The following is a 12,679-nucleotide window of genomic DNA, read 5'->3' on the forward strand; positions in this document are numbered from 1 at the left end:
AGCCATTAAATGTCATCTGGGAACTGAACTAGTATACAAGCTGAAAGGTAGAATCTCTACTAGGAAGGAAGAGCGAGAGGGGACAAATCAGTGGGTTCCAAACTAGAGTGGGGAGGTGCTTTCTTTGGACTCAGATCCCTATCCCCTGCCAAAAACATGAACAATTAGTGCAACCCAGAAGACCCAGTCTCAGTTTTTATGAGTCAGTTGGTTTTTCTTCTCCCAGCTCATGTGATCTGATGACTTGTTTCCTCACAGAGGATGTCTATGAACAGAACGGTGAGTTGCAGAATGGAGAATTGACCTTCACTCACAGTTTTATCAGCCAAGTGCTCAAAGCTGAGAAGTAAGATAGTAATCAGGAAGGAAATTCATTGATTTCCTGTCCTCTAGAAAATAATTTTGTTTAACTCTTCATATTTGAAAAACCATTAGAGTAAAGGGATAAAGTTGTCAGGCTCATGAGCAAACAGCTTCCCAGAAAGAAAGGATAATAAAACTTAAATTTTAAAATTCTTACTAGAACTTTTCCCTTTATAAAATGAAGACAAAGCCACACAAGGGTGGGGGTGGAGGTGGGGCTTACTGTGTAAGCTGAGACTTTGGTGTCAAAATGTCTGGGGGTGAGGAGGGGGGAGGAGGAGGGGACTGGGAGCACAGTAGTTAGGTTTATTCAAGGAAAGGGAGGGAAGAGGGGTCCGGGGTCCTGCTCTCCAGCCTAAGGTTAAAGATGCGTATTCAGAGTAGCCTCATCTTTTAAGGTGCACATTGCATCTGACTTACAGGCTCCTCAAGCATGTATGTGACTTGTTGACTTTATATGATCTAAGAGGAGGGAAAGCTGTTTTTTTTTTTTTTTTTTTTTTTTTTTAAATTAATGTTTATATGAGATGTATATGTAGCGATTTCGGGCAGCTCAACCTGATTGCTATGAAGAAGTTAGTTTCTTCATTAAGTGTGAAAATTAGAGCAGTCTGGATAAGCCTGACCCTTGAACATAACGCTTGTTGAGGTTAAAAAGGGTTTGGTTTAACATCAAGTATATTTTGTGTGTATCTCTCCACCTCTTGGTTCCAGCTGTAAATGGAAACGCTACAAAAAACACATTTCTGGTGTTTGATTCCTGGCAAAAAAACAAGCAAGCTCTAGAAACCTGACGAGTCTGTTCTTGTGACATTTCTTATCCTATTTCTAGTAATTAGATCCTGTTAGACCTCTGAACTTCTGGATGCTTAACAACATGTGTGGACGTTTCTGTTCTCTCCCTTTTTATCTTCACTCAACCTCACCAGTGGAACAGCCTTTATTGACTTGCATCAATGTGTGTAATCAGAACCCAGGAAATGATGACTTAAAAAAATTATGCAACCTACATTTCAGTAGAATAAACAAACATTGCACACAGTCAGCAGCATCTTCAGATGACTCAGTTGAAAACATTGTTTCCTAAGCAGAGAAAACTGCCATGCTGAAATAAGATCTCCAAATATTGTCAGAATAAATAGCTGGATTTCATTTATGCCAGATCAGATCACTCTGTTTGCTTGAACTAAAATGGCTGTTAATTTTTTTAATGGCTTCTATAAAACTGCAAAATATGAAGACTTTTGCCTCTGGTTTGGCTATCTAGTTTTCTTTTCTATAGACTGTATTCTCTGTCATGGGGGCACATTTATGATTAGTAATAGAATCTGGCTTTTCATTAAGAAAGCTCTTGTTTTCCATATGGAAACAACCCAGGGTTTTTTTAGAAGGAGGGGTGACTGATCTTCCAGTAAATGATGCAGTTTGTCTCTGCGTCACATGAAAACAGTTTCTAGTTTAAAAAAATTCAGGCTTTATGTGGTAGCTGGAAAAACTTAAGCCCAGAGGGTATAATCAAAAGGAAATAGATAAAAACAAAACTCCCAAAAAGGAATTGAGGAAGTTTTCCTGGGGGATTTGAACTGAATGTTAAAAACTATTTTACAGTTCTCAAGTGTACACAAATGCTCATTAAGAGGCGGAAAGTTATTACTTAAATAGAAACGTCATATTAAATAGTCGTTATGATGCATGCTAGTCTAGTCATCTAAGTGTTAGACCCCATTCATGTCCTTGTATTTGCTCTCTGGGGAAGGCTTGTGGAACCAGACCCATAAAGTTCCTATTGTTCTAAAAACAGAAACATTTGCTGGAGAAGAGTTTCGCTGAGATCAGCAGCGGGGGAGCCTCCCATTGACCAGTTCTGCTCTTATCCCTCTGTATTGCAGCGCTGCTGTACATTGCAATTGTGGGACTTTGCTTTTCACAGGAAAAATCTGGCTGGACTAAGTAGAGGATGTAGAACATTGTGAAGAAGGAAGGACTGGTGAGCAGAGAATTGAAGTTCGACAAGTTTGTAGCCAATAATAGCCATGTTCCCCGTGTGTGATGACGCTGCTTTGGACTTAGTTACTTTTTACACGCTTGAATTAAATCTTCTTAGGTTTCGCAGAATGTTTGTCCCGGACTTTCATTGGCACAGGAGTGTGTGTATTTGAGTCTTCCATTGTTGTCTGTCAGGGCTTCATGGTGGAGTTTATGATGTACATGTGCACATTGGCAAAACACTGGACTTTGCAAGGTGACTCCTGCAGTTCACTACGTTTTCATCTCATTTTAGGTAAAAAGGTTCAGTTTCGTAAGCCTGCACCAGGAGCTTCCGATGCTGTTCCCGCTAGGAAACGGCCAACACCAGTCAACCTCGCTAGTGCAATAAAGAGAGGCAATAGTGCAATTTCTCAGAGACCCTTCAAAGATAGGGTTGTGCACTTATTGGCACTAAAGCCTTATAAGAAACCTGAACTTATTCTCAGATTGCAAAAGGATGGACTTTCTCAGCAGGACAAGGATTTGCTGGACAGCCTCCTGCAACAGGTTAGTTTGCCTAAATCATTAAGACACATGTGGTGTCATAATGTTGGCAGATTTTCTTAGTCCATATTTAAACTGCAGCTTTAATGTGATCCATAGATTAATTTTCTTTAATGGCCGAGCCCGGTAAGAATCGACTAAGGGATAGGTTGCAGTGTTACATTGGCTTTTCTAGAGAGACATTAGCAGCCCCTCAACATTTTCACTTTCAGGGGTTTATAACCAATTTGTATAAATTATCTACCAAATTAGGACAGACATTTTGGTCACTTCCACACTTTCAAATTGCACTGCAGTATATTGGCTATTTAATACCGAACTGTGACCTCTCCTTGTTTTTTGGCTTTGTGGCAAACATGTAACACTTGAGTATGAATTGATATGAACTATGGTCGATAGGGTTCAGAGGTGTTCATAATACATCCAAAACAATAACGTCAATAAATTGGCATATGCAATATTTTCCATCCAAAAGAGAAAATATATTCCCTGCTCACTGTGTCCCTCAGCTTCTCTCAAATCATGCCTTTACTGCTAAAGAAATGTATTAAATTGTTTAACTCTGAAGATCATGCAGCTTCTTGCTAGACATGTTCTCATGTATGCCAGACGTTAATGCTTGTCTTCCAGTTGTACCAATTCAGTAATACCAGCCTGAATACTCCGACTTTATTTGTGCTAGCTGAATGTGCCATTTGTAATAATTATCTTTACTGCTTTTATAGTATTTACATTTTCAGAGCACATTACCAATATTTAATTAAACCCCACAACATCCCTGTCTTTTAGGTATTGGAATTGTTAACCTTCATCTGTAGCTGGTGAGATTGAGACAGAGAGGTGAAGTAGCTTGTCCAAGGGCATACAGCAAGTTATTAGCCAAATTAGGATTGTAACTCTGGCATTACTGGTTCTCAGTCTGGATTTTAATCCACTAGAACTACTGCCTCAATGTTCAGTACCATTCTGAGTTCTTTTTAACCTCCTGAATGTCTTAATGTTGTGTAACTTCAATGAACAGTGTCTGCTGTAATCTTTTACTAATAATGTCACAAACCTCTAGCAGGTTGCTACTATGTATAGTAGTCACAACACTACTAACATGATTAGGATAACTCTGGCTTGGCTGGAAATTTATCACTTGTAAATTTATTACCTCTCAGCAGCAGTGGTGCTCCCATCCTCAAGCAAACACAGATAAGCTACAGAACACAGGCTGTGTTAACTTCTTGCCCAAATGTGTCTGGGTGTCAGTTCATTATGCTGTTTTATCTACACAGGACTGTGATAGTATTGAGTGTACAGTCTAATTTCTCAAAAGATACTACTGGGGGAATGGAGCGTGCAGGTCCCAGGAGCTGCGGTGTTCCCCGGACTTGCTGATGTGGAAAGCAATTAAAAAAATCCTGAGAACTTTTTCTGAGTAGATTATAAAACCTTCTGAGCAGGGCCTGTCTGTACAGTACCTGGCACGCTGTTGGTGCAACAGGGAAAAATGATCTGGGTATTGATAGAAGATATTTTGGGGGAGTTTGTGAAGCAGAAACTGGCTTTTTGTTTCCCTTATTTTTTTCATATTGGACATTACTGTGTGATTTACATGTAACGTACATTGTAATTCATCTTTTGCTTGGCTCAGGATTTTGGAACATTGATAACTGAAAGGAAAAACAAAATATTTGTCATGTAAACTGACAATTGTATGTTTATCTCTCATCTGCAAAACGTGCAATATTCAGTCCTTGACTAGAACTTTAGATGAGATTGGCACATAGTGTTTCTTGTTAGATGTCATCTTTCCTGCTCCTTCACTTTCTGTTTTTTATGGGGGTAATTTATCGTTTTGTGAGGATAATCTAATAGCACATTTCATACAGTGTGCTGTCAAGATAATTTACAATCCATAAAGACAACCTAAAATGTAACCGCTTCTACTGAGCTCTGTAAACCCTAGAAAACACTATTTATCAGTTTGAGATTAAACATATCTCCACTGACAAACTAAGAGAACATGTCCAAATTTAAAGTGCAACCTATTTTAGAACAGGGAACTAAGAACCCATGGAATTTGAAACTTCTTTCCTGTCTTTGCCTATTTGTAAACATGACATTGCACAAGTACTTAACATATGTGCCTCAGTTTCCCTTTCTGTAAAAGTGAGCCTAGTACTTCATCCCATAAGTGAACTGTGATCCTTGACTGTTGCTTTGGAAAGTGCTTTGCAGTCCTCTGACAGGCTGTAGAGACGTGTCGAGTATTTACAAAGGCATGATCCCTGGATGTGTAAGAGTTACTAATAAATTTGTATGAACCTTGTATTTTTCAGATGAGAAGGTAATTGCAGCTGAGAGTTTAAATTTCAGTCTGACTAGTGAAAGATGAATTACAGGGGGGAAACCAAAGTTGTTTCCATGCTGACATGTTTCTGTTGGCTCCAACAGAGTTCCTCATTAGGCCTCGAATGGTCTCTGTGTATAGGAAATCTCTCAGTGGTAGGTTCTGTCAAAATGCAAAAAGCTTCCCAAGGTCATGTGCTGTATTAGTTACAGCAGGCCTGCACAACTCGTAAAGCGGCGAGGGCCATATTACTCCAAAGAAAACAGCTGAGGGCCGAAACCTCCCGGCCCCGCGGGTTCCCCCCACTCGCTAGTTTCCCAATACACACAGATTTCTCCTCCCTCCCTCCCAGTGCCCTTCCCCACAGCCCCACCACCACAACTAAACAATGCCCCACACAGACCCCCCAGTGCCCTGACACACACAGATCTCCCTCACTGCCCAGCACCCCCCAACAGGCCCCCACTGCCTAGCACCCCAAAACACACAAACCTCCCCCACTGCCCAGCGCCCTCCACACCCTCACAGCCCAGCACCCCCCGCACATCTCCCAGACACTCACTCTACCACACCCTTCCCTGGCCGCACTCACCAGCCCTGCTGGGAGGTCTCTGTCTCCTAGGGTGAGAGCGGCAAGGGGAGTCTCCAGTGGTGAGCGGGAGCCGGTTCGCACCGGTTCGCGGGAACCAGTTGTTAAATTTAGAAGCCCTTTTAGAACCAGTTGTCCTGCGCGGGACAACCGGTTCTAAAAGGGCTTCTAAATTTAACAACCGGTAAGTTGAAGTGACCAGGACCGTAGCTGGGGGGGAGCAGAGGGAGCGGCTGCTCCCCCGGAGCACATTATCCAAAAGTGGCGCCTTAGGAGGCGGGGGGAGGCGCGGCGGCGCGCGAGGGCTCCCTGCCCGTGTCCCGCTTGGGGCGGGGGGGGGGGGGGGGGAGGCGCGGCGGCGCGCGAGGGCTCCCTGCCCGTGTCCCGCTTGGGGGGGGGGGGGAGGCGCGGCGGCGCACGAGGGCTCCCTGCCCGTGTCCCGCTTGGGGCAGGGGGGCCGGTTTCGCACGCCGCGGCCGCTCGGGATCTCTCCCCCCCTCCCTCCCGGGTTTGAGAGCCTGGGAGGGAGGGGGAGACTCCGAGTGGCCGCGGCGCGGGCGCAGCTTCTCCCCCTCCCTCCCTCCCTCCCAGGCTCTGAGGGAGGGGGAGTAGCGGCGCGCGAAACAGCTGTTTCGCGCGCCGCGGCCGCTCGGGATCTCTCCCTCCCTCCCGGGTTTGAGAGCCTGGGAGGGACGGGGAGACCCCGAGCGGCCGCGGCGCGCGAAACAGCTGATTCGCGCGCCGCTGCTCCCCCTTCCTCCCAGGCTTGAGAGTGAGCCCCCGCGGGCCGCACAGTGAGCCCCCGCGGGCCGCATGTTGTGCAGGCCTGAGTTACAGAATATGATTATTGGGTGAGGTGATTATTTTGTTAAGCTCTGGAGTACAAGTTATTAATGGTAGGTTTTGCTTTCTCTCCTCGTAGTAGCTGTCAACATGACCGCTGCTTCTTCTCCCATAAAACTAAGCAGGTCACTTTAACTAGAAGTATATGCCATAAAACCATATTGCGAGGACCCTGAAGTATCGAGGGAAGCATTCTTTCTCCTGCCCTTCCAGACTATTACATCTTTTCTGTTTTTAATTACTCCTCTCTACAGTGGGAAACTTTGTCTTCAGACAGCTGTGAACAAAGCTGTCACCATAACAGTTTGTATATCAGTTAATATGCAGCTTCATCTTAGGTGTTGGACAGCCTTGATAAATTGTCTGCCTGTTCCCAGCAGGGTTTATTTCCAGATGTTTCCCTTAGCTCACGTTGGAGCAGCCCCAGATTATTTTGTGTCCGTATTGAATGGCCATTTGTAGTCTCCTTAATTTTTTGTACTTGCATCTCAGTATAATTTGATATGTATTTAATAAATGAACATTTGCTGGGGCTCCTAGGTGCTAATAATATTGTGCTGCCACTGTACACAAAAAAGACAGTTGGATAAATAATTTGGAAGCAAATATTAATCCTGGTGCTTATTGACACTTATGACTAGAACTGGTTCAGTAAATCTGCTGCAGCTTTGCATCCAGATTTTTTTGTAAAAATGTGTGAAAGCGAAACCCTAATGGTTTTTCACAAATTACTTTTCTATTTCAGGTGGCAAATCTGAGTGCCAAGGACAGCACTTATACATTGAAAGATTGTATGTACAAAGATGTACAGAAAGATTGGCCTGGCTACTCGGAAGGAGATCAGCAGTTACTGAAGAGGATACTTGTTCGGTAATTATTCCACACTTTTTGTGATGTCATCTGCTAGCTGGATCTCTTACTAATCTACTAATTTGTGCCTATAAATAGTGAGCCAGATCAGCTGGTGTAAATCAGGGTAGCTCAGTGAAGTCAATAGAACTACGTCAAGCAGATCTGGTCCATAGTGTCAAATACTTGATTCTAACATGCAGCCTATTTAGTCTGCTACTAAATTTGGCTGGTGAATGTGCTCAAGAGCATCAAAACTGTATGCAGTCTCTATTAAACTTAGGAATTTCACAAGTTACATGTCACTGTATTCTTAACAAATGAAAATGCAAGCCACAGGAAAAATATGGGAGGAAAGAAAAGGTCATTCCTTAGATGGGAAGTTAACGATTGTTTAAACTCTGGAACAGAATTTAGTTAGTGAGGATATGTAGTTCTCCATCAAATTTGGCTCTTCATTTAATGTCCCCTCTCCTTCTCTGCCCCTCCCCTTACATGTCACTTTGTTGCCTTGCTGTCCTCTGTGCACAGACTTCTGTTAGTCCCTTCTCCTGAGGACAGGTTATCCAAAGATGTGATTTCCCCCTTCTGCCCTGAGCATGTTGCTCGGCTACTGTGTTCCCTGCTCTTTCTGGACATTCCCCTCGCATTAGTGGCTATGTCTTTTTATGGCAGCTTCTATTTTAATCCTCTTGAGCCGTATCTGTGTGTACAGGTTTTGGTCGTGTTTAACATAGATTGTTCCACCTAGAACAATTTAACACACTTTGTGTCCAAACACAAGTCTCTCAATTGTGTGTCTGCTGTGCTACAGTTTGTGCCAGGTAACCTAGGGTCACCCCAGGGTTAACTGTGACTCAGGATCAATCACATTAAACCTCATGTGGATGGAGATTAAAGCAAACAAGGCAATGTAGCTCTGCATATGGCAGCCATCCCCCCCCCCCCTGCCCATTTACCTACCCTTCACTGCCCAGGTGTCCACCTGGACAGAAGCCTCTTACCTTGTACATTTCCCTATTTACTAGCAGCCCCTCATAGAGCCAGCTAGGATGGCTTCTCTGTTTCCAGCTGTTTTTTCAGGCCTTTGAGTTTTGCCTCATTAAAGCCTGTGGGATTGGAACCTCTGTTTGGCAGGCAGAAAGAGTGAAAGCCTGTTTATTGCTGGGGGAGGGCAGTAAGCAGACTGTTAGAATCTGTCCACTTCATCAGGTACTTGTCCCTAGAATTGAAAGTCTCCCTCAGTCTGGGAGTTCCCAGAAGAGACTCTCATCCTACCTGTACTTTGCAGCTATACCCCTTAAATTACAACGAGCCCTACAGATCTTTCAGGGGACTCTACTCTGTTCTACAGGTTTATAGTCCCACTTCTGGTTTCTGCATGTTTTTCTCAGTCTGCACTGTTTGTTGTGCAGGTAGAGACTTGATTTGGACTTGTTTTGAGACTTATTTCTGTTGTGATTTTGGTTAATATAAAATATAGCTTTTTGTTTGAACAGTTTCCATGGTTTGAAAGCACAGTTTGGCTTGAGGATGAGACTTTTTAAACCAGCAAAGTCTGTAACACTAAATGTTCTTTGGCATACTTAGGAAAACTCAAATTGATGTGTTGTAACCAATTTAAACATCCTTCACGCTGAATTATAGTTAAATGGAAAATTACAACTATCCACACAGTCTGTATGGCTTAAAAAAAAAAAAGTTGATTCTTCCTAGTAGAGAAGTGTTTACTGCTTTTCTCGAATTGTGGCATTCAGTTATGCAGAGATCTAAAAATAGACCCTGGAAAGGATGTATTCAACTGTACAAACAAAGACCTGCTCAGCCAATGCAGGTAATGAGACTACAAAATGGAAAAAACATGTAGAGTTGAAGCTGGTAGAAAAACACTCTCAAAGAGCACAGACCCCAGATGCAGGGTTTTACATAGTTTTGCCATGGTAGCCTCAGTTGCTGCTTAGTTCTGTCCAACTGTTAAATATCCTTTGACACCACTCTAGCTCCTTGTTTTTATGCTCACGAAACACTTGGGATGGATTAGGAATTGCTTTAATAACCCAGCTTTAGACCTTTTAAATTGTTTCTAACAAAATTAATGTTGGGTTGATTTGCTTTTTCCAGTGTTGCTTCCTTTTTCCAGCCTCCCTGCTGTGCTGTAGCGCAGTCTTTGAAGACCATGTCTATGCTCTGGGCTCTAGAGCGGCGTAGCAATGGCACGACAGCTATGCTGCAGGAAGCACTAGTGTAGATGCAGACTATAGCAATGATAGGGGCCTGTCTGTCGCTCTAGGAACTCCACTTCCCCAAGCAACGGTAGCTAGGTCTAGGAAGCATTCTTCTGCCGACCTAACTGTGTCTACACTGGATTAGGTTGGCATAGCGCCGGTGCTTAGGTGCAAATTCTTCACACCCCTGGCCCTAAGCAGGTAACTGTGTCAGCCTCAGTTTTAACTGTAGGCAGGCCTGAGTGTTCGCAACTTATACTGTGCATTGGATTCAGTGGCTTTATCCCTTTTGAATACCTTTCGTTTCAGTAAAGAAAGGTGTTCTGGAATTGCTTTTGTTAACTAGTTTAGGAGGTGAATTCGTCCTACTTGAGGCTAGTCAATGAGAAACTGACTTTAAAAAGGTTTCAGAGTAGCAGCCGTGTTAGTCTGTATCCACAAAAAGAACAAGGAGTACTTGTGGCACCTTAGAGACTAACAAATTTATTTGAGCATAAGCTTTTGTGGGCTACAGCCCACTTCATCAGATGCATAGAATGGAACATATAGTGAGGAGATCTATATACACATACAGAGAACACGATTGTAATCTATATGCATTGCCGCTAGTCCCCTTCATAGGTGTACAAATTACTGTCCACTCAAGCATGTTTCTTGAGATGACCGTTACCATTGAGGCATGGTTGTTTGGTTTATATTGTCACTTCATTTAGTTTAAATCTCTTAATTAAGAGAATGTGGCTTTAAACATGGAAATTAGCTGCTGAAGTATTGCTGAAGTGTAATCAAAGCTTCAGGTTAGGGAAAGAAACAAGTTCCTCTGAAATTTTGCAGATATCTCTGTAGTAGTATTCCAAATTTGCAAAATAAATAAATAACTTAAGTTTAAAAAAAATAACATTCTTCAATTTAAAACTATGTACTGAATCATTTTATGGGAAAACTTAGATCTTGGATACTTAACATCGGCATGTGGGTTGTAGAACTGCTACAGTAAAACCTTCTTTGTTGTTCTAAATCCTCTTCAGAGTTAACTTCTTTACAGATGCAACCTGATTCAGTAGAAGACATTTATTTCCTGAGTGATTTAAGACATGGGTTCTCTGACTCATGCTGGAAAAGTCCCCGGGCAAAGTTAATGTTCTCTGAAACTTACTCTGGTCGCTATGGAACTGCATAGAAAAATAAGATTGATACTTAAAAGAAGGTGGATGGATTTAGCAATCAAAGTGAACTGTAGTATCTTGTTTTGATGCAAGAGGTTGCCATTTTATCTGAGACAATACTGTAAGTGCAGCACTTGGAGCAATCGTCTGGGAGGTGCAAGTTTAAAGGGTATTTATTATGGAGCCTTAAATGTGCCTGGTGCATAACAGACCAATGAGGTTCTTGTCAGAGATGCCACTCTTCTCCCCCTTACCACCCCAATGGTTCACTTTTAAGGGATAATTGTCCCACCCTCTGTGGACTAAAATGCTCTCCTCATGGGGAGATATTTACTCCATTTAACATTTGAACTTACCTTCAAAGCAGGGACCCAGTAAGAATGTCTCTGCTTTGATTAATTTTTTGTAAGACAACCTTAACCCTACAAGACTGAAAAACGATTGAAAAGTCAGTGAGAATCTAAACGAATTCTGATTACTAAAGGGCATCCATCAGTCGTCAAGCACTGGCTAGAACACTGTGGCCATCCAGTACAGTCACGTGACTTTTTAGTTTTAATATAAATGTTTTATCTGACATGCCTCAGGAATAATTTTGTTAGAGTAGAATGAATTTCTACAGTAGCAATATTTAGGTCTAGGCATCAGGGAAAACAAGCCGAAGGGTAAGTGTGTAGAAAATAAGCTACCTCCCCATCAGGGAATGCTGACCCCAGTCTCTCAGGCAGGGGTACTCACTGCTCTATTGACTCAACCCTTGGAGGCACTACATGGGCCTATTCTCTCATGATGAATACGCCAATGGTGGGGAAAGAGGGAGATTCCTCCACTATTTTGGTGCCCTCAGTATTTTACTGGGCAAAGTTTTGTATGTCTTGAACTTTTGTTTCCTTTCCAAGAGATTTGACTTGTCTGGGAATCTCCCTTTCCCTTTGTAAGGGCAGAGTAGCCGCTGTCCCTGAGGTAAGGAGGGCTTTCTCCCACACCAGCTATTGCTGCTTACAGAATTTGTCGGAGTTGGAATGCTAAAGTCCCCACTGGCCCTTAGAGCTTGCAACTACTTTTGCCACTAGACCTCCAGGCATTGCACGGGATTAGAACATTAGCTTTCCTATGGGTGCAGATTTACTGAATAACTTTCAGATGATCCTCTCATGCTAGAGGAGGGTCTTCAATGACACCTGATGCTTTGTTGTCCCTCAGGTACAGGGTCTAAACCACCATACATTCTGTTTTTCAGGAAACTCTCTCAGCCCCAGAATGTTAGCAGTTTTGTGGGAGACACTCCTTCCTTGAGTCCCCCCAAAGACAACGTGAACTCTTCTTCCCCTCCTCAGGTAGGTGGGTGAACTGCCGGGGCTAGTATGTGGGGTAGCTTGGTGTCTGGTGATTAGCACCAGCCTGGAGCCACCACAGTCTAAACCCAACGACTGGCTCAGTGTTGGGCTTTGGGGAGGTGGTTCAGCCTCTGCTTGCCCATTTGTAAAACTGGACATCATTACTGCACAAGGGTGGTGAAGATTAACCGATTATAAAACTTTGTACAAAGTTAGAGCATTATTGTGAGCCGCACATGAATCCAATTCCCCTCCCAAGATGCTGTGCTGTCGGTCTGTGTGGTTCAGCAGCCAGCAGTCTGTAAGATTCTTCACCTCGCCTCTTAAATGCTTTGGAATGCTTATTGAAATCCTGAGGCACTTCTGCTTCTCTGGGACTTAATTTTCAAAAATTTCAAAAGTGTTTACCAATAATTTAGAGCCAGCCAGTAACGACC

At 43.1% G+C, this 12,679-nt stretch overlaps 1 protein-coding gene across 1 annotated transcript in view; it reads left to right on the plus strand.

Annotated features, from left to right (window-relative positions):
• The window catches only part of ELL (elongation factor for RNA polymerase II), an 85,038-nt gene that overhangs the window by 56,308 nt on the left and 16,051 nt on the right, over positions 1-12,679 (plus strand). The window contains exons 5-7 of the mRNA XM_065422086.1: positions 2,645-2,898; positions 7,411-7,535; positions 12,146-12,242. Of these exons, the coding sequence (XP_065278158.1) occupies positions 2,645-2,898; positions 7,411-7,535; positions 12,146-12,242 (476 nt within the window). The remainder of the gene's footprint in view (positions 1-2,644; positions 2,899-7,410; positions 7,536-12,145; positions 12,243-12,679) is intronic.

This window comes from Emys orbicularis, chromosome 24 (assembly GCF_028017835.1).
Source record: "Emys orbicularis isolate rEmyOrb1 chromosome 24, rEmyOrb1.hap1, whole genome shotgun sequence".
Classification (NCBI taxonomy): Eukaryota; Metazoa; Chordata; order Testudines; family Emydidae; genus Emys; species Emys orbicularis.